This window comes from Balaenoptera physalus (genome assembly GCF_965194825.1).
Source record: "Balaenoptera physalus genome assembly, chromosome: 2".
Taxonomy (NCBI): Eukaryota; Metazoa; Chordata; class Mammalia; order Artiodactyla; family Balaenopteridae; genus Balaenoptera; species Balaenoptera physalus.
This window is the reverse complement of record NC_138883.1, coordinates 29,551,277-29,576,286: the sequence shown is the minus strand read 5'-3', so window position 1 is coordinate 29,576,286 and position 25,010 is coordinate 29,551,277. Positions and strand designations below refer to the sequence as shown.

At 43.5% G+C, this 25,010-nt stretch overlaps 1 protein-coding gene across 5 annotated transcripts in view; it reads right to left on the bottom strand.

The window, feature by feature from the left end:
• The window catches only part of ZFYVE1 (zinc finger FYVE-type containing 1), a 49,671-nt gene extending 25,286 nt beyond the window's left edge, over nucleotides 1-24,385 (bottom strand). The window contains exons 1-3 of one of the 5 annotated variants that reach the window (XM_082451628.1): nucleotides 24,174-24,385; nucleotides 21,864-22,793; nucleotides 1,335-1,839 (exon numbers count right to left, since the gene is read on the bottom strand). In XM_082451628.1, the coding sequence (XP_082307754.1) occupies nucleotides 1,335-1,839; nucleotides 21,864-22,376 (1,018 nt within the window). In that variant the 5' untranslated portion in view covers nucleotides 22,377-22,793; nucleotides 24,174-24,385. Of the gene's footprint in view, nucleotides 1-1,334; nucleotides 1,840-21,863; nucleotides 22,845-23,244; nucleotides 23,835-23,880; nucleotides 24,015-24,173 lie in introns of those variants that run through there. The other 4 variants (XM_082451626.1, XM_082451625.1, XM_082451627.1 and 1 more) reach the window with 4 other exon arrangements.
• Nucleotides 24,386-25,010: the final 625 nt, after the last annotated feature.

Here is a 25,010-nt window from a genome sequence, read left to right as displayed (position 1 = left end):
CTCAAACCCGTGTCGTCTACACTGGCAGGCAGATTCTTAACCACTGCGCCACCAGGGAAGTCCTGGATTTTATTTTGATTTAGTGGAAAGCTATTGGCAGGTTGGAAGCAAGAGTATGACATGATCTAAATTATAAATTAAGCTTTTAAAAAGCATCACTCCCCATGCTTTGTGGAGGATGCATTGAAGGGGGTGAGAATGGAATCCAGGAACTCACTGTACAAGTACCTACAGTTCCCTGGACACAACGAGCTCTTCAAAACACTAGGGGTTTGCTCTTTCTGGAGCATCCTTACTCCACTCCTCTATCTAGCCGAGTCTCTAGAGTTCAAATGTCACCTCCTCTTTCCTAGATTCCATAAGGAGGTGTAAAGGGTCCCTCTTCTGCACTCTCACAGCTCCAGGACCTACATCCACTGCAGAACAGAACACGTGTGGTCTCTCCAACTAGACTATCAGCTATTCGAGGGTGGGAACTGTTTTTTGTTTTTCAGCTTGGGGCCCCAGTGCTCAGCACATGACATTGTGCACTTAATAGACTTCGTTGACTGAATGAACATAAATAATGTAACTGTTTTAGGGGCCCACACTACCGTCCCCACCTGCATCCAATCACTGTCACTGCACCTGCTCCCTCATCCTCCCACTCAGGTGATGCTCTTGCTTCCCATTTCTTTAAGAAAATAGAAACAATAAGACAACTTCCACACACACATCCACCACATCTACCTACTTACCGGTAACCATGTCCATATAATCTACCTTCTCTCCTGCTGTTATGGATGAACTGTCCATGCCCCTAAGGTCAACCCTCCACCTGTACATCACTCCTGCTCTCTCTTTTACATCTGCACTTCTTCTTTTCTAGTGAATCATTCCCATTAGTACACAAGTATCTGCAATACCTCACATCTTAAATTTTTAAAAAGGGAAAACTCCTTGAAGTCCCAAATCAGCCGCCAGCTATCACTTCATTTGTCTGCTTCCCTTTATAGAAAGAACTCTTTGAAAGAGGTGAATATACTACCTTAAGTTTTCTCCTTCTGTTCTCTTGATCCCACTCTGATTAGGCTTTCATGCCCACCATTCCTGGGAAACAGTCTTATCCAGATTCCCAAGGACCTCTAAATCGCCAAAGCCAACAGGCAATTCTCAATCCACATCCTGATCATGAGCAGATTCTGACATGGTTAATCACTCCATCCTTCTTGAGACACTTCCTTATGTCTTGCCCAAGCAGAAATTTTTCTGGGCAATCTACCACCACCAAGTTGCTACTGCAGCCCAGTGTACCCAGGAAGGTCAATGTGTGACATAGTACCCCATCTACTCACCAGAGCCTAGCAGCTGAGTGTGCACAGTCTCGTGGAAAATGATAACAGCAGGGCCCAGGGTGGACAGGGGGACATCCAGGCCACAGCGGGCAGTGGTAGCCTTGAGCTCCTTGGTGAAGTGCTTCAGATAAGCTTCTGAGGCGTCCCCAAGGAACTTGAAGAGGTCATTGTGCAGTCGGTCTGCGTGAGTTCGATAGATGACGAGGTCTGAGATGGCCAGGACCTTAAGCAGCAGCCGTGTTCTCTGGCTTAGATTCACTGTAGCCCCCAAGAGCCCTTCTGTGTCTATCACTGCTACTTTGTGGACTGGGTCATATGCTGCCCACACTCCCACAGTGCAGGACTCCTGGGCAGGGGAGGTTTTGAAGACTTCCCGGCCATAAAAGAAAGTGTGGTTGAGGGTATGAGACTTCCCATCCCCAGTATTTCCAAAAATGGAAACCACTTTCAGATGCTGATCAGGTTTGCAGTCCAATTTCCTAATAAAGTCCTCTTCATTCGTTACCTTCCCAAAAAAAGGAAAAAAAAAAAAAAGACAATGAAATATGGAAACTGCAAAATAGCTAGAAACACCTGCAAGAAGAACAAGTGCTTCCCAGTGCCCCTTGATTGACTTGTCAAGGTGGCAAAGAAAAGAAGTCCCAGGATAAAAGCCTCTCACCCAGCACTTACCCCTAGCAAACAGCTAACGGGAACTTTTAAAGCCTCAGTCAGTATAAGAACTTAGTGGTCATGAAAGAGCTAAAACTATAAACTCTTAGAAGAAGACATAGGAGGAAATTTTATGACCATGGATTAGGCAATGGCTTCTTAGATATGACACCAAAAGCAATACAACAAAAGAAAAAATAGATAAATGAACTTCATCAAAATTAAAAACTTTTATTCTGCAAAGGATTCCATCAAGTGAAAAGACAACCCAAAGAATGGGAAAAATATTTGCAAATCACATATCTGATAAGGGACTACTGGTCCAGCATATAGAAATAATTCCTATAACTCAACAAGAAAAAAATAACCTAATTAAATATTAAGCAAAAAATCTGCATAGCCATTTCTCCAAAGAAGATATATAAATGGTCAGTAAGCACATGAAAAGACGCTCAACACCACAGTCGTCAGGGAAATGCAAATCAAAACCACAACGAGATATCCATTCACACCCACTAGGATGGCTATGATCAAAAAGATAATAGCAAGTTTGGGTGAGAATATGGAGAAATTTCAATGCTCATACACTGCTGGTGAGAATGTTAAATGGCACAGCCACTCTGGAAAACAGTATGGCAGTTTCTCAAAAAGTGAAACATAGACTTACCATATTTCTCAGTAGTTCCACTCCTAGGTATAAAACCAAGAGAACTAAAAACACATGTCCACACAAAACTTGAACATGAATGTTCATAGCAGCATTATCCATAATAGCCAAAGGTGGAAACAAGCCACATGTCCATCAACTGATGAATGGATAAACAAAATGTGGTATATCCATACAATGAAATATTATTCAACCATAAAAAGGAAGTACTGATATATGCCACAACGTGGATGAACCTTAAAAACATTATATTAAAAGTGAAAGAAGCTGGACACAAAATGTTACATATTCTATAATTCCATTTATATGAAATGTCCACAACAGGCCAATTCATAGAGACAGAAAGTCTGTTAGTGGTTGCCAGAGGCTAGGGAAGCAGGAATAGGGAGTGACTGCTAATGAATGGTACAGGGTTTCTATTTGGGGTGATGAAAATGTTCTGTAATTAGATAGTGCTAAGGGCTGTACAACTTTATAAATATACTAAAAACACTGAATTGTAGAATTGTATACTTTAAAAGGATGACAAATACATGGTATGTGAATTACATCTAAATAAAACTGTTTAAAAAAAAGCAGAACAACTTATTAGTCAAACTTCATCCGTCCATAATTCCTCTGTACAATTTAAAGAACACTGCAGTCCTTGTAAAAAGTCAGGCCAGGGGACTTCCCTGGTGGTCCAGTGGGTAAGACTCCACGCTCCCAATACAGGAGGCCGAGGTTCAATCCCTGGTTGGGGAACTAGATCCCGCATGCATGCTGCAACTAAGAAGTCCTCATGCCACAATGAAGATCCCATGTGCCGCAACTAAGACCCGGCACAGCATGAATGTGGGAATGAATAAATAAATAAATAAATCTTTAAAAAAAAAAAAGTCATGCCAGGAAGGAAGAGACCTGGTGCCAGTGAGATCTCAGATTGCAGTTCCAGAAAGGTCAGGGTCTCTAACTCTTATAATACAGAACCCCAGGGTCAAACCTCCTAATTCAAATAGGCAGTGTTCTACTCCAGCTAAAGGAGGGATGAACCTTTACACCTAGCATCCTCCAGCCACAAGAGAAAAAACACTGCTGTCATTGTCACTGTCATTGTCATTGTTCTGTCATTAACACAGTTCAGCTGGGAACTACATTTCCTAGAATCCCTTTCCCCCTACGATTCTGGGTTAGAGTTGCCCAAAGAGGAACGTGCACAAAATTTGGAAGGCAGAAGTGAAGGGCTGGCCATCCCTTTCTGAAGGTCTTTTCACAGTCAGATACAGTACAAGTCATAATCAGAGAGGCCCTGTCAGTTCTCCGGCTGGATTCCCCAGGTGCCAAATCTTTTCTGTGTGTATGTTTGTTCCAAAGGCTCACACCTGCAACTCTTCTTCAGAGGCTGGTTATCAGGCTACTAGAGTTAGTCAAAATCACCTGGGAGTTTACGGCCCCTGAGGGTGACCCTTGGAAATGACCTATGGTTGCAAACATCACAAAAGCTATGAGGCCACTCACATGCCAGAGCTCCCCTGGGGGCCAGGCTGGAGTGGCCCTTGGAGGCCTGGTTGCATCCTGCCTACACCACCCACAATAAGTCACTCACACAGGACCCTGATTCTCAAGAGTCTGCTGGTTTGATAAAGAGAAGTTAGAGAAATGTAGACAGACCACGGGGTGTGATAACATGATGTCTTCATTTCTCATAATCTCATCAAGATGGTAAACCACTCATTATTCTATTAATAACATCACTACTGCTATATTAATAGCCTTAATGTTAATATTAATAATTTCATTTACTGAATGCCCACTGCAGTGACAGTGCCCTTCACTAGATCCATGAGGGCAGAACCGAGTCTATCTTTACATACCTAGTACTTCGGACACAGCCTGACACATAAGAGGAGTTCAATATCTAGTTACTGAATGACTGAATGCCAGGCACCTTGCTAGGTACTTTAACCACTTTTCTCCACCCTGTATCTTCCACAGGGCTTAACACACAGCAGCATTTGATAATGGGCTCACTGATCTCCCAAGCAACCAAGAGGAACAAGAAATTACACAGAACAGCCCATTCTGGACTGGTGTCACTCAGTCAGCCTTGTTCCAAGCTGCTAAGCTGGACACAAAAGAAACAAAACAAAATCTCCATAAACCTCTACCAGCAAGGAGTCAGATAAGGTCAGAGTGGCCAGCTGCAAGAGCCATGAAACAGTCCTGGGGAAGAAGACTAAGCCCAGGAGTTTTCTCCCCTGAAAATCTACTCCTTCATGAATCTGTTACCCAAGAAACAACAACTGCTATGCAGGATACTCAAGAGTGGGCACCTGAAAAGGGGCCTGTAGGAGCCGTTAGGTACAGAATTAAGTGTCTCAAGATTCATATTGATTAAGTACCACCAAATGACATACATAATATATAGAAATAACTCATTCGAGTCAGCATTTGGGGATACTATTTTGGAACCAGGTGTCCTGGGGTATGTTAAACATACAAGTTCATGTGTTGGGCATGTGCAGATGGGTCCAGTGCAAAGAATTCTGGGAGGTGGAACTCAAACCTCAGGCCGATTTTTCTACCAAGGAGCCCTAGATGATCATTTAATATACACTGATAGCACTTTTTCACGTGTAAACTGAGGATATAACCATCTTTGCCTCCCCTGACTGGGTATTGGTTGCTAATCAAATCAACAGATAAATGAGAAAATGCCTGGCAAACTGAAACCACGCTTCATTTTTCCTTCTGCATTTCACATTATTTTGCTCCCTGTTACGCTACTCAATTCATCCTTACCCTGTGGGCATTTTCCCCTGAGCCAGGAAGGAGAGAACAGCCTAGGTGGTAGCAAGACTGGTTTTCAATCAGGGGAGGAGAAGGTCAAGAAAAGATAAGAAGGACTTCCCTGGTGGCGCAGTGGTTAAGAATCCGCCTGCCAATGCAGGGGACACGGGTTCGAGCCCTGGTCCGGGAAGATCCCACGTGCTGTGGAGCAACTAAGCCCGTGAGCCACAACTACTGAGCCTGTGCTCTAGAGCCCGCATGCCACAACTACTGAGCCCGCATGCCACAACTACTGAAGCCCACGCGCCTAGAGCCCGTGCTCTGCAACAAGAGAAGCCACCAAAACGAGAAGCCCACGCACTGCAACGAAGAGTAGCCCCCACTCACCGCAACTAGAGAAAGCCCGCACGCAGCAACGAAGACCCAACACAGCCAAAAATAAATAAATGAATAAATAAATTTATTAAAAAAAAAAAAAAAGAAAAGATAAGAAGATTCCTTTTGATGAAGGAAGGAAGGGGCCAGAGGGAACTAGGCTGCTGCTCTACTCGTTCTGCCTGTTCGCAATCAATGATACCACTTTGCTCCATTCCTGGAGTGAAATAAGCTACTTGACTCTGAGCCCTGCCAACTGGCCACCCCACCCAACTCGACATGTTGGAAATGGTCCTCGGCCCTTACATAACAGCAGAAGCAGGAGCAACACCCCAAAGCCGCTCCTCCCCAACCTCTGCCTTCCGTCCTCCCCCAGCTTGCGTGGACCTCAAGCAAGTCAGAAACACCCAAATTCCACTCCCATCTTTGCCACTATGTGGCCTTGGAAAAGCTACTTAACTACTGAAGCCTCAGGGAAATGAGATAATAACAGATACTACTGAAAGGACTAAATGATAAAGCACACAAAGGGCACAGCACAACGCCTGGCAGCAGTAGGCACCTGATGAATATCACTCATTATCTGTAAAGACGAGCCCACTGGGAAAGCCTCCAGAGGCACGGCAGCGGCACCAGCAGCGGGGCTCGGGCCTGCTTGTGGCTCTGAAGTTGCTCATCCAGGGACTAAAGTAGCCAATGTGGTGAGATCTAAACTGATTCTATCTGAAAATGAAAGATCTCACTGCTTGCTCCTGATAACTCCTTTCCACTCCCGCTAAGCAAAGCAACATAGTATTATTAATACTGACTTTATAGCTGACTCTTAGTCAAGGTACTATCTAATATCACATCCATCTTGAAGAAACCAAACAGTACACCCCTCTCTCTATCACTGTCTCACCCACAAAGCTTTTCACTTTGCGTAGAGTTCCAAGGAGAGTTTCTAAAATGAAATGTAACAGTACTCGATCATCTCCACTGTTCCAATTCAGAGTTCAAAGCAGTTTACAGCAGTGCAAAGCCAACCTCTGCCCCAAGCAGGCAATGGGAATGATGACAGTCTCCCTCAAGAAATTCCTTCTTAGGGACTTCCCTGGTGGTACAGTGGTTAAGAATCTGTCTGCCAATGCAGGGAACACAGGTTCAACCCCTGGTCCGGGAAGATCCCACATGCCGCGGAGCAACTAAGCCCATGCACCACAACTACTGAGCCTGCGCTCTAGAGCCTGCGTGCCACAACTACTGAGCCTGTATGCCACAACTACTGAAGCCCATGCCCCGCAACAAGGGAAGTCACCGCAATGAGAAGCCCGTGCACTGCAACGAAGAGTAGCCCCCGCTCACCTCAACTAGAGAAAGACTGTGAGCAGCAACGAAGACCCAACACAGCCAAAAATAAATAAATAAATTTAAAAAAAAAGAAATTCCGTCTTAGCCATCAGAGAATTATTCCAAGAAGAATGAGCACATGGGCTTTGTTCTGAGGAGGCCTGGGAAGGGAAAAGCAAGAGATGGGGTAGAAACTGAAGTAAAAAGCCTTGGAAAGAAGAAAGTTCAACAGAGCACAGAGACTAAAAGTTAAACTCCAAAGACACTGGCAAACACTCCAAAGGAAAGAAGCTCCGCACTGAGGTCCTTTCAGTTCTAGTCTCTCTGGGTGAAAAGGATCTGATCTGTACCAACGACAATCAGACAGTCCTCTAAATTTTTATGGTGTTCCCTTACCTGAGGGCAAAAATCAGCTCCTTCCCCAAAGTAATGGAAAGGGCTAAGGGAAGCGTGGCTGCTCCCCACCACAACCTAAGGCTCATGATAAATCCCACCCCTGAGCCAACGAAGACGATCTTATATCTCTCCATTGAGATTCTAAAATTAATCTAAATTAATGAATTATTCCCAAAGTTCAGTTCCCACTAATTACTTTTATGTGATGGTCTGTGGGTTATTCTGCTTTCATTCCGTTTTTGCCTGAGTTCAGAGAAAGAGACAGAACCCAAAGAAACCAAAACACATTCTCGATCTTATCAGAACTGGGACCACTATTCCAGAATAAAACTGAAACTTGATTACTTCATTTAATCTGTAGACAAAAAAAAAAAAAAAAGTTGCCTGCCATTTCGGTAAACAAAGAATGCTGCCTGCCATTCTGGTAAACAACGAATGTTGCCCCCATCAAGCCATCAGTCACTGCAGCCACCCCAATGGTTCACCCTGAGGGGGATTCAGGATGGATAAAAACAGGATACTGACCCTAGATAGTGAAGATGTATATCAAAGGAATAATTTCAGTGAGCCCAGACTCTTGCATGTTCCCACACACAGAAAAGCACTGAAATCATTAACTTGAGGTGTCTGTTCTTTGTGATTAGCAGTTATCTTCTGATGTTGGACGACAAGGTTTTGGGGGGTTTTTTCCCAGCAAAAACTCCCATATATCCTGGCTCCTCCCTTAACCCCTATGAAACAGTTCCTCAGAGCCATCTAAGAGGCTGTAGCCCAGGCTATAGTCCTCAGTAAGGTCACGGAGTAAAACATAATTCTCAGCTTTTAGGTTGTGTGGTTTTTTTTCAGTCCGCAAATCAACAGACATGTATTGAGCTTCATCTAGTGTCTGGCACTGACCTAATGATGTTAGACCAGCACAAGTATAGAATTTAGGTAACATTTTCCTCCTTCTGTGGGAAGGAAAGGAGACGCGGAAAGTGAGGGAACTCAAACTCCAGCCAATGATTTAAGCCCATGGCCTAATTTTCAGGCAGAATTTTACTTAAACAGTGTCATACAGATCAGTAGCCACTCCATTTTTAAAGTCCAAAACCAAAGGAGGTTCCATTCCAATAGCAAACTCCTATTGCCAGAAAGTTCTAGTAAGCCTGTTTCCCCCAACCCAACTAGTTCAGAAAATTACCTTTCATTCTATCCTCAAAGGAGTGTATACTTTTGTGTTTATCCATGTATGTGTCAATAGAGTTTCATGTTAAAACAACTGTTTCTCAATCAAATGTTTTCTTAAGACTGCTGAAGTCACAAGATTGGCCTCGCAAACACATGGAGCACATTTGATAAGGGCAAAGATCACTTTCTTCCACTCCAGTGTCCCCAAAGAGTTCCATTACTTGAGAGGTCAGGAATTCTCCTCCCATGTCTTCTAACTACCAGTGGTGCTTCTAACACATAACCTCACAGCGCTGCCTGCAGCTCCCCTCCTCCTCTAGCAGGAAAGAGAAATGTTTCTGTGTAGAGATGACCCACAAAATAAATTTTTTTAAAAGGATCATTTTTAGCACCATGGTCAGTTTCTTTGACTTCACCCAACCCACCCAGTTCAGCTCTCCATTTATATCTCCATGAAAAGCTTTCCAAAGCCATGCTGAATTCTGAGGACAGACTGGAAATACCAAGTCACCCTCAAGATCCACGTCATCCTCAAGGAACTCTTCCAAGGAGCTTCCAGATGGAAGATGGAGGCCCCCTTTTAAGTGGCATAGCATACCCATATCTGGCCAGCTATAAAAACAGACACAAGCTCTGGTAAAGGCTCTAGGACCTAGCAGTAACAACACCAGGCTAGACAGAAGACGAGAGCTGAGCACAGGGAACTATATTCAATATCCTATGATAAACCACAATGGAAAAATTTTTTTAATTTTTTAATAAGAAAGAGCTAGGCCATCATCAAAAACTCTAGAAACAATAAATGCTGGAGAGGGTATGGAGAAAAGGGAACCCTCCTGCACTGTTGTTGGGAATGTAAATTGATACAGCCACTATGGAGAACAGTATGGAGGTACCTTAAAAAACTAAAAATAGAACTACCATATGACCCAGCAATCTCACTACTGGGCATATACCCTGAGAAAACCGTAATTCAAAAAGATACATGTACCACAGTGTTCACTGCAGCACTATTTACAACAGCCAGGACATGGAAGCAACCTAAATGTCCATCGACAGATAAATGGATAAAGATGTGGCACATATATACAATGGACTATTACTCAGCCATAAAAAGGAACGAAATTGAGAATTGAGTTATTTGTAATGAGATGGATGGACCTAGAGTCTGTCATACAGAGTAAAGTAAGTCAGAAAGAGAAAAACAAATACCATATGCTCACGCATATATATGGAATCTAGAAAAATGGTACTGATGAACCTAGTGACACAGCAGGAATAAAGACGCAGACGTAGAGAACAGACTTGAGGACACAGGGGAGAAGGGGAGGCTGGGACGAAGTGAGAGAGTGGCATGGACATATATACACTACCAAATGTAAAATAGACAGCTAGTGGGAAGCAGCTGCACGGCACAGGGAGATCAGCTCAGTGCTTTGTGACCACCTAGAGGGGCGGGATAGGGAGGGTGGAAGGGAGGCTCAAGAGGGAGGGAATATGGGGATATATTTATACATATAGCTGATTCACTTTGTTGTACAGCAGAAACTAACACAACATTGTAAAGCAATTATACTCCAATAAAGATGTTAAAAAAAAAAAAAAAAAGAAAGAGCTAGGTTCAGATCCACCTCTACCTGGATCACACTATGGACAATTTACTCAACCCTTGCTCACAGCCTCCATTCCTCACCCACCATCTCTGATAACATTTTCCCATTATTCCTGGTTCCAAGCTTCCCACTAGAATGTACTCCAGGCTGGCAAGGGTCTGGGCCATGTTGTTAGGCTACCACTGTAGCCTTATCACAGAGCCTGACACGTAACAGGAGATCTACACTTATTTGTTAAATGAATGAATGGACACAGCACAGAATGTCTAAATGCTATATTCTCTCTGGGGAAGGGAACAGCGTAGTGTTACAATTAAGGGTCCAATCTGCCTCGACCACTCACTGACTTTAGAATAAAGAAGTTACTTAACTTCTCTGGGCCTCTGTTTTCTCTCCTGTGAAATGAGGATAACAACGCAATCTACTTTACAGGGTCACCGTGAGGATTAAGTGAGTTAATGCACATCAGGCACTCAGCACAGTGGAAACATGCAGTAAATGTGAGAGAAGCGCTGACTGACATTACTGCTGCAGTTGCCCTAGTATGCCTCTAGGCCACACTCATCACCACCACCGCAGAATTTCATTCCATTATCTATCCCAAGCAAAAACCCTCCTGAAGGAAGGTTTCCAATAAATGCCTCATTAAAGAATCAGGGATAATGGGACAAAGGAAGAAACTTACTCAACACATACCACTCCCTCCCTCAAAAGGATGTATATTTTCAATTTAAAAAAAAAAGCTGTTAGGACTTCCCTGGTGGCGCAGTGGTTAAGAATCCGCCTGCCAATGCAGGGGACACGGGTTTGAGCCCTGCTCCAGGAGGATCCCACATGCCGCGGAGCAACTAAGCCCATGTGCCACAACTACTGAGCCTGTGCTCTAGAGCCTGCGAGCCACAACTACTGAAGCCCACGCACCTAGAGCCCGTGCTCCGCAACAAGAGAAGCCACCACAATGAGAAACCCACGCACTACAACAAAGAGTAGCCCGTGCTCGCCGCAACTAGAGAAAGCCCACACGCAGCAATGAAGACCCAATGCAACCAAAAATAAATTTTAAAAGAAAAGCTGTTATAAGATTGCATAATACATATATTATGCATAAGAAAGCATTCAGTCTTCATAACAATGAGGTCACATGATTCCAAGAATTATTAGTACACTAGAGACTCCCTAAAGTGCCTTTCTCACAGTTTATGTCGAAGATCTTAATAGATGACACAGCTTTATAAGGAGATCTTTGATGTCTGAGGTGGACACTGAAAGGGGCCTGCTTTCTATTCTACATGGAATGTGATAGTGGAGCCCTGGTGAGTAACAGTATAGCATATAACTATTTAAATAACAATAGTAACCACTCCAGCAATATCACCCTCCTCTGAATTTCCATAATGGCCTCTCTATACTGCTCTGAGGTCATCCACCTTCTTTCTTTTTTTTTTTAAATTTATTTATTTTATTTACTTTATTTTTGGCTGTGTTGGGTCTTCGTTGCTCTGTGCGGGCTTTCTCTAGTTGTGGCAAGCGGGCGCTACTCTCCGTTGTGGTGCGCAGGCTTCTCATTGCGGTGGCTTCTCTTGTTGCGGAGCACGGGCTCTAGGCGCGTGGGCTTCAGTATTTGTGGCTCACGGGCTCAGTAGTTGTGGCTCGCGGGCTCTAGAAAGCTGGCTCAGTAGTTGTGGCGCATGGGCTCAGTAGTTGTGGCACACGGGCTTAGTTGCTCTGCGGCATGTGGGATCTTCCCGGACCAGGGCTGGAACCCATGTCCCCTGCATTGGCAGGCGGACTCCTAACCACTGCACCACCAGGGAAGCCCCACCTTACGTCTATGTATTTGGTTGTTGTGGTTGTTGTTGCTCACCGAGCAGCTTGTGGGATCTCAGTTCCCCGACCAGGGATCAAACTGGGGTCAATGGCAGTGGAAGCCCAAGTCTTAACAACTGGACCGCCAGGGAATTCCCTATGTATTTATTTTCTATTACCGCTCGACTGTCCTCTCCTCAAGGGCGAGTTCAGTGTCTTAGTGCCACTTTCTATCTCCCTCAGTTGTCAGCACATCGTAGGCACTCATTAAATGTTTGCTGAATAATGATTAAACTGATTTATTCTCATTAATGCATTTTATTCATTCGACAAATATTATTTGAGTACCTACCATATGCCAAACACTGTTCTAGATGAGGATGAACAGAAGAGGAAAACAATCACTGCCTGATGAAAATGTTCTAAAATTGACCGTGATGATGGGTGCATAGATCTGTGAATATACTAAAAGCCACTAAACTGTACACTTCAAACGGGTGAATCGTATGGTATGTGAATTATATCTCAATAAAACTATTTTTGAAAAAAGTAAATGCAACCTTAAAAAGGACTGAGATACTAGTGGCTTTCTTTTACTGTAAAATTAAGATAAAATTGTATACTTTTCTGTAGTTCTGTATTTTCAGTATTTTAACATGATAAGTCTACGTTATTTTTATAATTGGAAAATAATAAACGTATAAAAAAGACAAAAAAAAAACACCACTGCCCTCTGGGATGGACTGCTTAACAGGTACAGGATTTTCTTTTGGGATGATGAAAATGCTTTAGAACTAGACAGAGGTGGTAGCTGCACAACATTGTGAATATACCAAATACCAATGAACTGTTCTCTTTAAAATGGTTAATTTTATGTTACATGAATTATACCCCAATAAAAAAAAAAATCACTGTTCTCATAAAGCTTACATTGTAATGGAGAAAAGAAAGACAATAATCAAACAATATATATGGTATACAAAATGTCCATCGACAAGTGAGTGAAGGTATCACAGTTTATCCACACAATGGAACAAATTACTGGCCACAAGGACCAGAAAGGGTGTGCAGAAAGAATTACGGGATTCTCAAACAGCCTCTACTCAGAGACAAGTGCAAAAGACAGTGGGGCTTTCCCAGGAATGAAGGCCTCTGCCATCCCTCCCCAGTCTTGCTTAACCGCTGAATTTTCATTTTAAAATATTTTTCACAGAGATTACTCAAACTAATAAAGCATATAATTGACACTCAATAAATGTTTATGACTGCTGTTGAATGATACATGTAAACTGAATTAAGCTCTTTGAAAGAAAAGGTTATGAGAGATTATGGAAAACAGTTTAGCCATGTAGTTTAGCCATGTATTTGCCAGGCAGGAGAATGGGCTGAAAAGTAGAGGAATTTCTAGAATACTCTATGACTGCTGAATTGCTCGGGATTATGTTCTCTCTTAACTTGAACTTGGGGTGTCTGTGTCTACATGCCAGAATCAGGCTCTGTCTGTTCTCTTACAGTACTCTAACATCTAGAGTCAAATTCCCTGGGAAAGACAGCAATAATCCAGTCAACAAGTAGAAGAAAATCAGGAAGGAGGAAAAAAAATTCCAGAAGCTACCAGAAAACAGATCATCCGCCAGTGAAGTCAAGCCAGAGGTCAGGTGCTTACGTATGGCGGGTATACATACTTCTCTGCCCAAGGACTCCAGCCACCACCAAGCTAGCCTCACAAACTGGTCAAAGAGAGCCTCTTAATTACCGGCCAAAAGCCATTGAAAAGAGGGGCAAAATGAACAAAACATCCTCCAGGGAAACATCCACCCTTTCCTGCCTCCAAAAGTTCCTCTGTATCCCTTCCCATAGGTGTTTCCAATTCTTCTTGCCTGGAACTTTCTACAGCCTTGTTTTCTTTCCCTCCTTTGTGGTCTCGCCCATTAGCTTTCCTCTGGTTGCCCCTCACTGATCAAATGTGCTCAATACATTCAGCAGTTCTAACCTCAGCCAGAGATAGTATCTCGGGAGCTCTTCCCAAAGCAGGCAGGACTCCCCTGAAAAGTCCAGCCAGGCATCAGAAGGCTTCCATGTGACACAATCTGCAGGATAAACTCAAGAGCGGTACAGCCAGGAGATGCATCCACAGGGAAAACAAACACTGTCAACTTAATAAGAAATCTGCCTTTTATATTAACCCTGACTCAAAAAGCCAAATGTTTGCTGAATTACAGAAAAAAATCAATCACTTCAAGGAACTGACAGACCAAAAAAAATCAGAATCACACAAACTGGAGGTAACTTGAAATAGTTAAAGATAGGTTCCCTGAAAAGCTGACTCACAGTGGTTTTGATGGCTTGTATGCGTCAAATTTTAAACAGCCCTGGACTAAACAAAATAGCCTCCCAGGTTAAATGCCAGGAGCCCGTTACAACTGAATGAGCCCAAGGCTGAGAGAGCTCAGAAGATGCTGAGCAGAAACCAGAGCGTATAATGGGGGCTCTTTCATCATCCTGTTTGTCTGAGTCATCCTCAACCCTGGTTTCCCAGTAATACATACAATGCCCTCCCCTTACTACTATTACTAAACAAAAGGGCTTTTACTTGAGTTTCTATGAGTAAAAGGTGGGGGAGGTGGAGGGAGCCTTTGCTGTTCTACCAATTACTGCTTATTATTTTGACAGACAGCTCCTAAGCAGATCTACAGGAATTTTTTTTTGTTACATTTTCTAATATGGCACCTAATAACTGACCGTAAATATATTTGTGTTCTGACCAGAATTTGCCAAAGGGCTAACCAGCCACAGCACCAAAATTAGTCCTTACATTATAAAAGTTTGACCATTCAAAGAGAAAAATGGGGAAGTTCCACAATTTATAAGATTATGATCCCCAGGTTCCTGACCTATTGACCAATTAAGTCCTGAGGGGTTTCTGCCAGCCTGTCTGAAACAGAGATCCTGGAAAGAGCAAGCCCCATAAAGGTGCCCTAGACCAGGAAGCAGAAGACAAGGCCAAGGGGTCACCCACAGGGGAGTCTAAGACAGAAGAAGCATAGAAATGGGGCAGACCAGCACAGGCAGTTTGTGGTCAAGGATTCTCATACAGTACAAAACATTCTCTGCTCTTTTCCATTCCTGAATCCCACTAGAATAATGTCTCTTTTAGCCAATTTAAAAAAAAAAAAAAAAAAGCCAAGTCCCAGTATTTTGAGCCACACTATTCTGGGACTGTAAACAAGTGAAGCAGCCAAACAACGTGATGGGTCTTCTTAAAGGAACGGTTTCAGTGAGATGAGGTCCACCACTGACTTCACTGAAGGAAGGACTTGAAGACTCACCTTGGCCTTCCCTTTCAGACAGGGCCCAAGGCTGTCTATTTCTGAGTCCAGGAGGCCTGCCCCAGGGCACACTTTCTTAGCTTCTCATTGACCACTCCTGGGTCACTGGGCTTCCCTATCACCCTGCATGTTCAGCAGGAGGGATTTAACTTCAGGAGTCTTTTGGCATGAAAAGCTCTGCAGATTTGGGGCTTTCCTGGTGGTGCAGTGGTTAAGAATCCGCCTGCCAATGCAGGGGACACGGGTTCGAGCCCTGGTCTGGGAAGATCCCACATGCGGCGGAGCAACTGGGCCCGTGAGCCACAACTACTGAGCCTGCGCATCCGGAGCCTGTGCTCCGCAACAAGAGAGGCCACGATAGTGAGAGGCCCGCGCACCGCGATGAAGAGTGGTCCCCGCTCGCCGCAACTAGAGAAAGCCCTCGCCCAGAAACGAAGACCCAACACAGCCAAAAATTAATTAATTAATTAATTAATTAATTTTAAAAAAAAAAAAGCTCTGCAGATCTGCGACCCTCAGGGGTCAGTCAGCATGAAGATGAAACAGGGGCAACTGCTTGCCAGTGTGCTGCTCTGTTCTCTTGGAAAGAGGGAAGTTATAGGAGGTTTGTAGAAAAGAGACAGTGGAGAATAAAGTGGTTGTGAAAGAAAAACTTGTATGGGGTTTAAATATTTATATATATATTAAACTTATATATAGACATATAATTTTATTATATACATAGATATGATTTTTTTCACCTTTTCTCTGTGACTAGAAATATTCTGCTAAGACAAGATGTCTGAATCCCTCACAAGACTCAACAGATAGGAAAATACTACCCCCTACCTCCACTAAGAACTCTAATTGTTAGAACTTTATTCTTCTAACCTTTGAGTTGTTTGCTAAGGGTGTCCTCTCTAACTGCAAGAGATTATAGATGACTTGTCAGTGTGGATCATTTACTTATTGCGGCTCTAAATAATGGGTCCATGAGTCATTTGGTTTTCCAAGTACGGTTCCACTAAGGTCTAGAAAAATCAATGAATACAACACAGAAAGTCTAACCATTTCACTAGAAAGGTTACAAAATATGCCAAAAGAGAATACTGATTTCAGAAGTTAAATTACTTCTGAGGAACAAACAGAACGAAAAGAGGGAGGAAAAAGTGGTGTATTGGTTAAATGTTTTCCACTTCACTGGAGTCCAGATCTCCTATCACATCGAACCTTCATCTCTTAGATGAGTTTTCTCAATCTCAGCACTCTTGACATTTTGTACCAAATAATTCTTCATGTGGGGGTTGCCCTATGCCTTTTAAGATATTTAGCAGCATCCTGGCCTCTATCCACTAGCCGGTAGCACATAACCCCCATGCCCCAGCTGTGACAACCAGAGATGTCTCCAAACATTGCCCAATGCCCCCTGCGGGAGCAAAACCTCTCCTGGTTGAGAACTACTGTGTTAGACAATACCAAATGAGATTATTTTAACTCTCTTTATTGTGTGAATTGAGTTCTTAAAGTTTTATCAATTTAAGTCAATAAAACCTGGGGTATTAACCAGGTGTTATTTGCACAAACCAAATGCCTAAGAGTCACCACTGGGTTCTCTCATTCCCTCACCCCTCCACCCAATATATCAGCATTTCCGTTTTACATCCAAACTTTGTCCCAAATTCATCAGTGTCTTTCCATCTCACCATGTCACTGATCGCACCAAATTGAAGCCACCTCTCCCCTCAGCATCTTCAATAGCCTCCTAAGTGGTTTCCCTGCTTTCCCTCTTGCCCTCCCACAGTCACTACAATCTAGTCTTCACACCAGCTCCTGTGACCTTCTAGCATAAAGCAGTCTGGTGCTTCCCATTACACTTAAAATCCACACTTATTTCCCTGGCCTACAAGGCCCCACAGGATCTGGCACCCGCTTACCTCTGCACCTCTATCCTCACCACTCTCTGCCAGCTCACTCCAGCCACACAGGCATTCTTTCTCTGCTCAAACATGCCATCCCACCTGCTTTCTGTTCTCATTCCCCTCTGCCTGGAGGTCTATTTCCCCAGGTAGTATTAACCATCAGGTCTTTGCTTAAAAGTCACCTTTACAATGAAACCTTCCCTAACTATCCGGCAAAAGTGGCTTCCCAGTCACTCTTCCTTGATTATACATCTGAACCACCTTTTTATATGTTTGACATGTGTGAACTCTGCTTTCCTGGAGCCTAGAAAATGCCTGGCACCAGAATATATACTCAGTAAATGTGATGAATGAATGAATGTCTTTGGCTAGTAGGCCAGATGTGTCCATTTAAAAGCCACCAATGAGTTCCTGCTTCTGAGACCAAAAATCAATCTCTCCTCAAATTTGCCATTCTAGTATACACTCAAATGGTAACAAGGTAATGATAAAATTGTCACCACCAAAAGGAAGCTTTTTGTCCTTTTAGGTTTTCCAAAATAAACTAAATAATACTCAAATCACAAACAACAAATCTTAGGAGACTCTAGGCCAGAGAATTTGAGGGAACCACACATAAGAATAACAGCCTACAAGCTACTAAAATAATCCCTATGTACTAAACTGAAAATGATCAAAACCCACAAATGCCTAGAAACATGAAAAGAAAAACAAAGTTGGGGCCTAAATCATGGAATCTTCACTGCTACGAGGAAGGAGTTCTTCAATGGTAACGTCTTGCATTTATATAGAGCTATGTTTCATTTGATTCTCACAGCAGCCATGAGGAATTGGTGAGTTGATGCTATTGACCAGAATGAAGTTTGATTAGAAAGTTTAAGTGACTTGGTGAGACAGAACAGCAGTATCATAGAGCAAGGATCTTAGATCACAAATCCTCTGCCACTAATCGTAACTTGATCTTGGCGAGTCACTTCATCGCTCTGTGCTTCAGTGTCCTCGTCTAGAAAATACAATGCTATATACGAAATGCTTGTATCCCCCCTGAAATGCATATGCTGAAATCTAACCCCCAAGGTGATGGCATTAGGAGGTAAGGCCTGTGAGAGGTGATTATGTCATGAGGGTAGAACCGTTATGAATAGGATTAGTGCCCTTATGAAAGAGACCCCAGAGAGCTTCTTTCTGCAATGTGTCATGAACCAAGCCCTCAACAGACACTGAATCTGTCAGTGCCATGAGTTTGAACTTCCCAGCCTCTAGAACTGTGAGAAATAGACTTCTGTTGTTTCTAAGCCACCTCATCTATGCTCTTCTGTCACAGTAGCCCAACTGACTAAGACATACAACTTACTTCATAGGGTGTGGTAGGCTGAAACTGCCCCCCACCCCCGAAGATGTCCACATCCTAATGCCCAGAACCTGTGAATATGTCACTTCATGGGGCAAAAAGGCTCTGCAGATGTGACTGAATTAAGGACCTTGAGGTGGGGAGACTATGCTGGATTATCCAAGTGGATCCAATGTAACCACAAAGACCCCTGTGAGAGGGAGGCAGAAGGGCCACAGAGAGACAAGTGACAACAGAAGAAAAAAGACAGAGAAAGGGACTGGAAGATGTTAACACTACTAGCTTTGAAGCTGGATGATGGGGCCACAAGCCAAAGTACACGGGAGGCCTCTTGAAGCTAGAAAGATAAGGAAACACATTCTTCCCTAGAGCTTCCAGAAGGAACACAGCCCTATCGGGTCCATTTTAGGACTTCTGACCTCCAACCAATGAGAGAATAAACTTGTGTTGCTTTAAGCCACTAAATTTGTGGTAATTTGTTACAGCAACAGTAAGAAACTAATACACAGAGTTCTCATCAGGACTCAATGAGCTCAAATGCTAAGAACAGTGCCAAGCACCACAGTAAGAGCTCTTTAAATTTCAACTATCATGAGCCAAGACCAGAACCCAGGGGAGACTCAGAGAAGTACTGCAGAAGCTAAGAAAATAAGGTTCAGGAATTTGGTAATATCAATCTAAATTTAAAATGTACATATCATTTGACAAAAAGATTCCATTTCTAACTAGATTTATAGGATATTCAACACATCCTTCGTTGTAATAACTCAAATATCCCTTAATAGGCTAAAATTATAGAAAAACCATTCAACAGAGTACTAGGCAGCCTTTAAATAATGAGGTAGACCTCAATGTGCTGATAAGGAAAGTTCTACAAGATGTATCCTTCAGTGAAAAACAGCCAAGGACAGAACAGTAAGTATATCAGATTCCCTTTTTGTTGAAAAATTAAAAGGATACATACATATATTTGTAAATATACGTGAAAAAAACTCTAGAAGTGCATGTAGTTAACTGTTAATAGTGATTGTTCTAACGAAAGAGACTAAGGGTATGGAGTAGGAGGGAAACTTGTCATTGTATGCCCTTTCAAATGAGTTTAGTTTTGTTTTGTTTTTTACTAAGTATGTGTGTGATATTCATTTCTAAAAAGCTGAGGTTGAGATGTGACATCACCAATCAAGTATTTATGCGCTGACAGCATGCCGACCATTGTACGTGATCCAGGGCACAAGACATGGTCCTGCTCTCCAGGAGTCTACAATTTAGCTGAATTCATCATCTAGATTTATATCAGACAATCATCTCTCTAATTGTTTTAGACATTCACATTAGAAAAGTGAACTAGATATTTTCTCCAAGTACTCTTCCACCATGACCCTATGAGAACAAGTCACCACCTAAAATTCTTGTCCCATCCATTAGTCCCAACCAGTGCTTCTTACAATTAATAAACTGTTATTTCCGGGGAAGTGGTCAATGTTTATGAAGGGAGAAATCTTTACAAAACAACCTAATTATATACACATTACACACTACAAGAAAAAAAGATGGATTTGTCTGCTTCAGTACACTTCCTTATATTTTCTTAATTCTCTGCTAAGAAATATGTATCAGTGCTACAAAAAGAAAAAAGACAATACATCCTCCTCCCCTCAAAAAATACTCTTTTTGGTGCTGACACAATATCCACTGGTTCATCCCAAATCTTCCTCTCATTTTACAAAAGTGACAACAATTCGAAGTATGACTTTCCAAAGGCTGACATTAAAGAGAACTGGTGGCAAAACCAACAGGAATCATCCAAATCCAAGTGTTCCATTTGTAAAACGTTTAGTGCACACTGTCACCCAATTAGAGCAGAATCCATCGAGGAGACACTACTGCTAGCAAGGGAGGCAGAATGGGATCTGGCTCACTCTTCCATAACTCTGTTAGTTCCTCTCAACCAAGCAAGAAAAGCCTGTGTTAGCAAAGTATTTAGCTGACAATAGACGTACACAGAAATCATGACGTAATTCATTTCCATAACCTTACCTAAGGCGGAAAAAGATGAAAAATACTCACTGGGTAATTAGAAAGTTTTCAAGTGGTAACTTACAAAGGTACTCCTCCAATCTGGAGACTTGAGGAGTCATCACAGCTAAAAGTACTGAACGTACCACAAACACTCCCTGATACTGAGACACAACAAAGTGGTGCTGGACTCCACGTGCCAGGCCCTGTGATAAGGGCCTTTCCATTTCTATTCCTAATTTCTCTGAATCCTCTCAACTACTGCTGCGATGTAGAAGTGAAATTGAGGCATGGAGTTTAAATAACTTGCCCTTGGTTATACAGCCAGTGAGTGAAGCCAGGATGTGAAATGAAGCAGTCTTCATTTGGAAGTATAGACATGATAATTGTACTACCTTCACTGGAAAGTATAAACATTCTACTACCCCTTTCCCAATCGCCCCTGTCACACACTTCCATCTCCCCAACTTGCTCCTATCAGACGCCACCCTCTCCCCAGCTCAGAATCAAATCAAATATTCTCCAGTCCTTCTGTAATCCCAGATGCCCTTACTGGCTTCTATTGATCAGAAGCCAATACATGAAAATAAGACGTCATCTGGAGAGGATACTACCCTTACGAAAAGCCACTTTTCAAACACCTGTCTCTAAACGGAGTTAGCAGTGTGACAACTTACAGCTTTGCACTCCTGTGGGACCCACCAAAAGTCAGTGTTTCTTTCCCTGCACACACACAGTCCCTCCTCATTCACATGTATTCACAACTTGCCAAAGTGCTCTCATTGAGAAAACGGTTCTAAATCAGTTCTTCCTGATAATAATCCTAAAAGTAATAATGACAGCTACCACACACTGAGCATTTATTAGGTAACAGGCTTTACAAACACTGTATCATTTCATCCTCGCTACAACCCAATGAACTAGGCACTGTCCCCATTTTATAAATGAGAAAACTAAGGCTCAGAGAGGTAAAGTAATTCAGCCCAAGGTCATGCAGTTGGTAAGAAACTAAATCTGACTCCATGCAGATTTAAGCTTTCCGGGGTCTTGCCTCTTACTGATTAAAATGCGAGCTCCTCCTGGACCTCCCCTGAGAGCCAGCTGCCAACATCAGATCTGTTCCGCCACCACATGAATCCTGCTACCTCTGAGCGCTTACCTGAATTTCTTCATTCTCATCTACTAGGAGGAAACTCACAACCTTCTCAGTCATCTTCTTCCTCTTGGTGTCCTCATCCATCCCTTCTTCCGCCAGCAACTCCTGGACCTTAGCCACATGGTACACAGTAACGGGGTGCCTCCTTTTGTTACCCCCAGAATGAGTCCTCTTCTGGCACTCCAGACACAAGTTGATTTTACAGGTCTGGCACCTCACGACTGCCCTCTGCTTCATACCTGGAGAATGCCCACTGGGGCCCTTGCAGGGGTCGCAGTAAGGGACGTGGCCAGCTTTGAGTCTGATCCGCTCATGGTTTCTCAGGCGCTCCTGCCGATGGAGCTCCTCCTCGCAGCGGAGACACTGCAGGCTGCAGCACTCGTCACACTCGAAGACGGCTTCGTCAGTCCCGCTGCAGGTGTAACTCTCCTGGCACAACAGCCCAGGGTTCAGGCCCTTCTCTGCTGGGGAAGTCTGCGCACTCATATTCAGACCGGGAAGGAAAGCACCTACCATGTAACGGTACCTGGGCTTTCCCCAGAAGTGAAGACAAAGGCGTTGGGTCCGAAGACTGAGCACAGCCTCCACAGGGTTCTGAACACCCTTAAAAAAATGTTTTTAAAAAAACATCGATGTCTTATTAGAATTCTTCACACATTTACAAATGTTCGGATGTTTAATTTCCTGCTGCCAAGACTCCTGAATCAGCAGCAACGTTGACTTGGTTTGATAGTTTCATCCTCCATAAAGTGCAGGCAAATATGTGGTTAAAATTAACTTGAGAGGATCTGTTATGGCTATCTGAGAGAGATCTGATGGGTTCACTGAGGTGGGCGCATGCATGGGGCCTCAGACACAAGGTTTTGGTAATGAAAGAGAGTGGTCAGGAACTTTTCAATATTATCCAGCTCAAGTCAGTATTTCAGAGGATACCTAGAATAGAGGCAGGAAAAGGATTTCACTCATCTAAAAACAAAAATGCACCTTAAAAAAAAAAAAAAAAAAAGATTGTGATTAAATAGGCCAAAACTCCCAAGCGAATTCTCACTCTCACTTGTAAAAATCACACTGGCTCATTCTGAGCCTAGAAATTTCTCCTCAAAATCATGGTTAAGCCCGCTCCTTTTGAAAACAACCACTACTTCTAGTCTCAAGGCATTTAAGAGACTGTGTTGCTTTATTTCCTAGACTGAAATTCTCTGTTCCCTCAGTTATTAAATTAAGAATCAAAAGCACTAAGCAAATAGTCCTTGGAGGGGCAACCCTCTGCACCCTTACCTGCACCCCACAATTGGGAGAGGTGGAGAAAGACGCTTGTAAAAAGCTAAAGAAACAATAATAATAAACTTTAGCTCCATCAAAGTCCTGCGCAGATCCAACTAACCTTGTGACTGGATTGCTTCAACTCTAGACAGAGGCCTATTAAGGACTCTAAACCTGGAAACAAGAGTCACCATTCCATGTTTAAAAACAATTAAAAACAATTATTGTACTTCCTTTTGTCCTTTTCTCTAACTGCAAAAAAAGGGAGCAACAGGAGACAGAATTCCTCCACTATGGTCCACGGCAAAGCCAGGCCTGAAGTGAGTTAAAACAAATAATTTTTCTCTTTGTCACTCAAAACCCAACTTTAAAATAACTAAAAAAAAAAAAAAGAAAGAAAGATAGATAGATAACTGGGGCAAAAAAGGGGCTTTTTGTCACAATCATATTCCTAACTCCCCTTCGCCTCGACACCCAAACTAACGCTCCCAGGAAATGTAAAGCCCTGCTTTCGGGTATTCACTCCTCCCATACAGTAATCAATCGATCCATCTTATTTTTAGATAAACAAGGAAGGCGAAAGGAGTGACTAGGAGACCTTATTTACACCTTAATCACAGAAGTGCCCAGCCAGCTCCCACAACGTTAATAAAAATCAAAATTTGTCACAATTGAGAAAAAAATAAAACCAACCTTCAAAAAGATACCTCTCCGCCCACCAGACCCAAGTAAACAATCTATCCACTCGGCCTCCCACCTCGACGCCTCTCTCCAGCCGGGGATTCCTCACCCTTCCTTCCTTCCGTACAACACCACCACAACCCGAGGGGCAGGAGCAAGGTCTAAGAACAAAGGAGGTCCCCCCAAATCCCCCCCACGCTGGCAGAGGCCAAAGCCGAATCCATTGTTTATACCACCCCACCCCCATCTCCACCCCCGCCGCCCCCGCCCCCCCTTCCTCCCGGGGGCAGAGGGAGCTCCAGGGCTAGCGCTCGTCCGGCGCAGGGCCGTGCCCTTCCCTCCCCGACCGCGGCTTCCCGGGAACCCCACCACGAAGCAGCTCTGCTGCGGCGAGGAGGCGTCGGGGGACCCCGGGGCGCCGATGGAGGCGGGGGCTGTTCCTCAGGGCACCGGTGGATCCATCCTCCTCTCCATCTCCACCCCCCTCCTCCTTCGCTGCCTCCCGGGCTTCCTCCTCTCCTGTTGTCAGTTAGGATCAGCTGATCTGAGTGAACTTCTCCCTGCTCGGACTAACAGGAAGGCGTGAGCGGCGCAGCCCAGTGAGGGAGGAGCGGGAGAGGTGGAGCCTGACGCCGGCGGGGGCGGAGAAGGACGCGCTTAGCCTCCTGGGAAATGTAGTTCTCCGGAGGCGCGTCCTTCCCCCAATTTCCTGGAAGTGAAGCCCCCTCCAACCCCCACCACCCCCCCACCACCCCGAATGACTACAACTCCCAGTACCGAAAACGCTGCTCTTGCGAAGAGGCGGTAGAGACTGCCCTTCGAGCATTATGGGACTTGGAGTTTTTGCGGTGACTGTGGTTTCCGCAGGTTTCAGCACGTTGTTTTGGGTAGTGGCCAGAGAAGGAGTGGCGCTAAATTAGAGAACTGATGTAATATGTAGTATAGGCGAGGCAAATAATTCGATTTCAAGTAACCCTTAATGCACACCATTCCTTCAGGAATGTATAAAAACAGGCAGTCTCCTCTTACCCAAGTTCATCTTGCACTAAGAAAAGACCAGAAAGAATTTATAAGAGTATATAAGTACTCTTGTGGGAGTTTTGTTTTCCCTTCAAGAGTGTTCTGCAAGCCAACCATTAATTTTTTTTCTCGATTAATTTATTTTTCTGACTTTTCCTTACATACCTGAAGAACTTCCAAATTTTA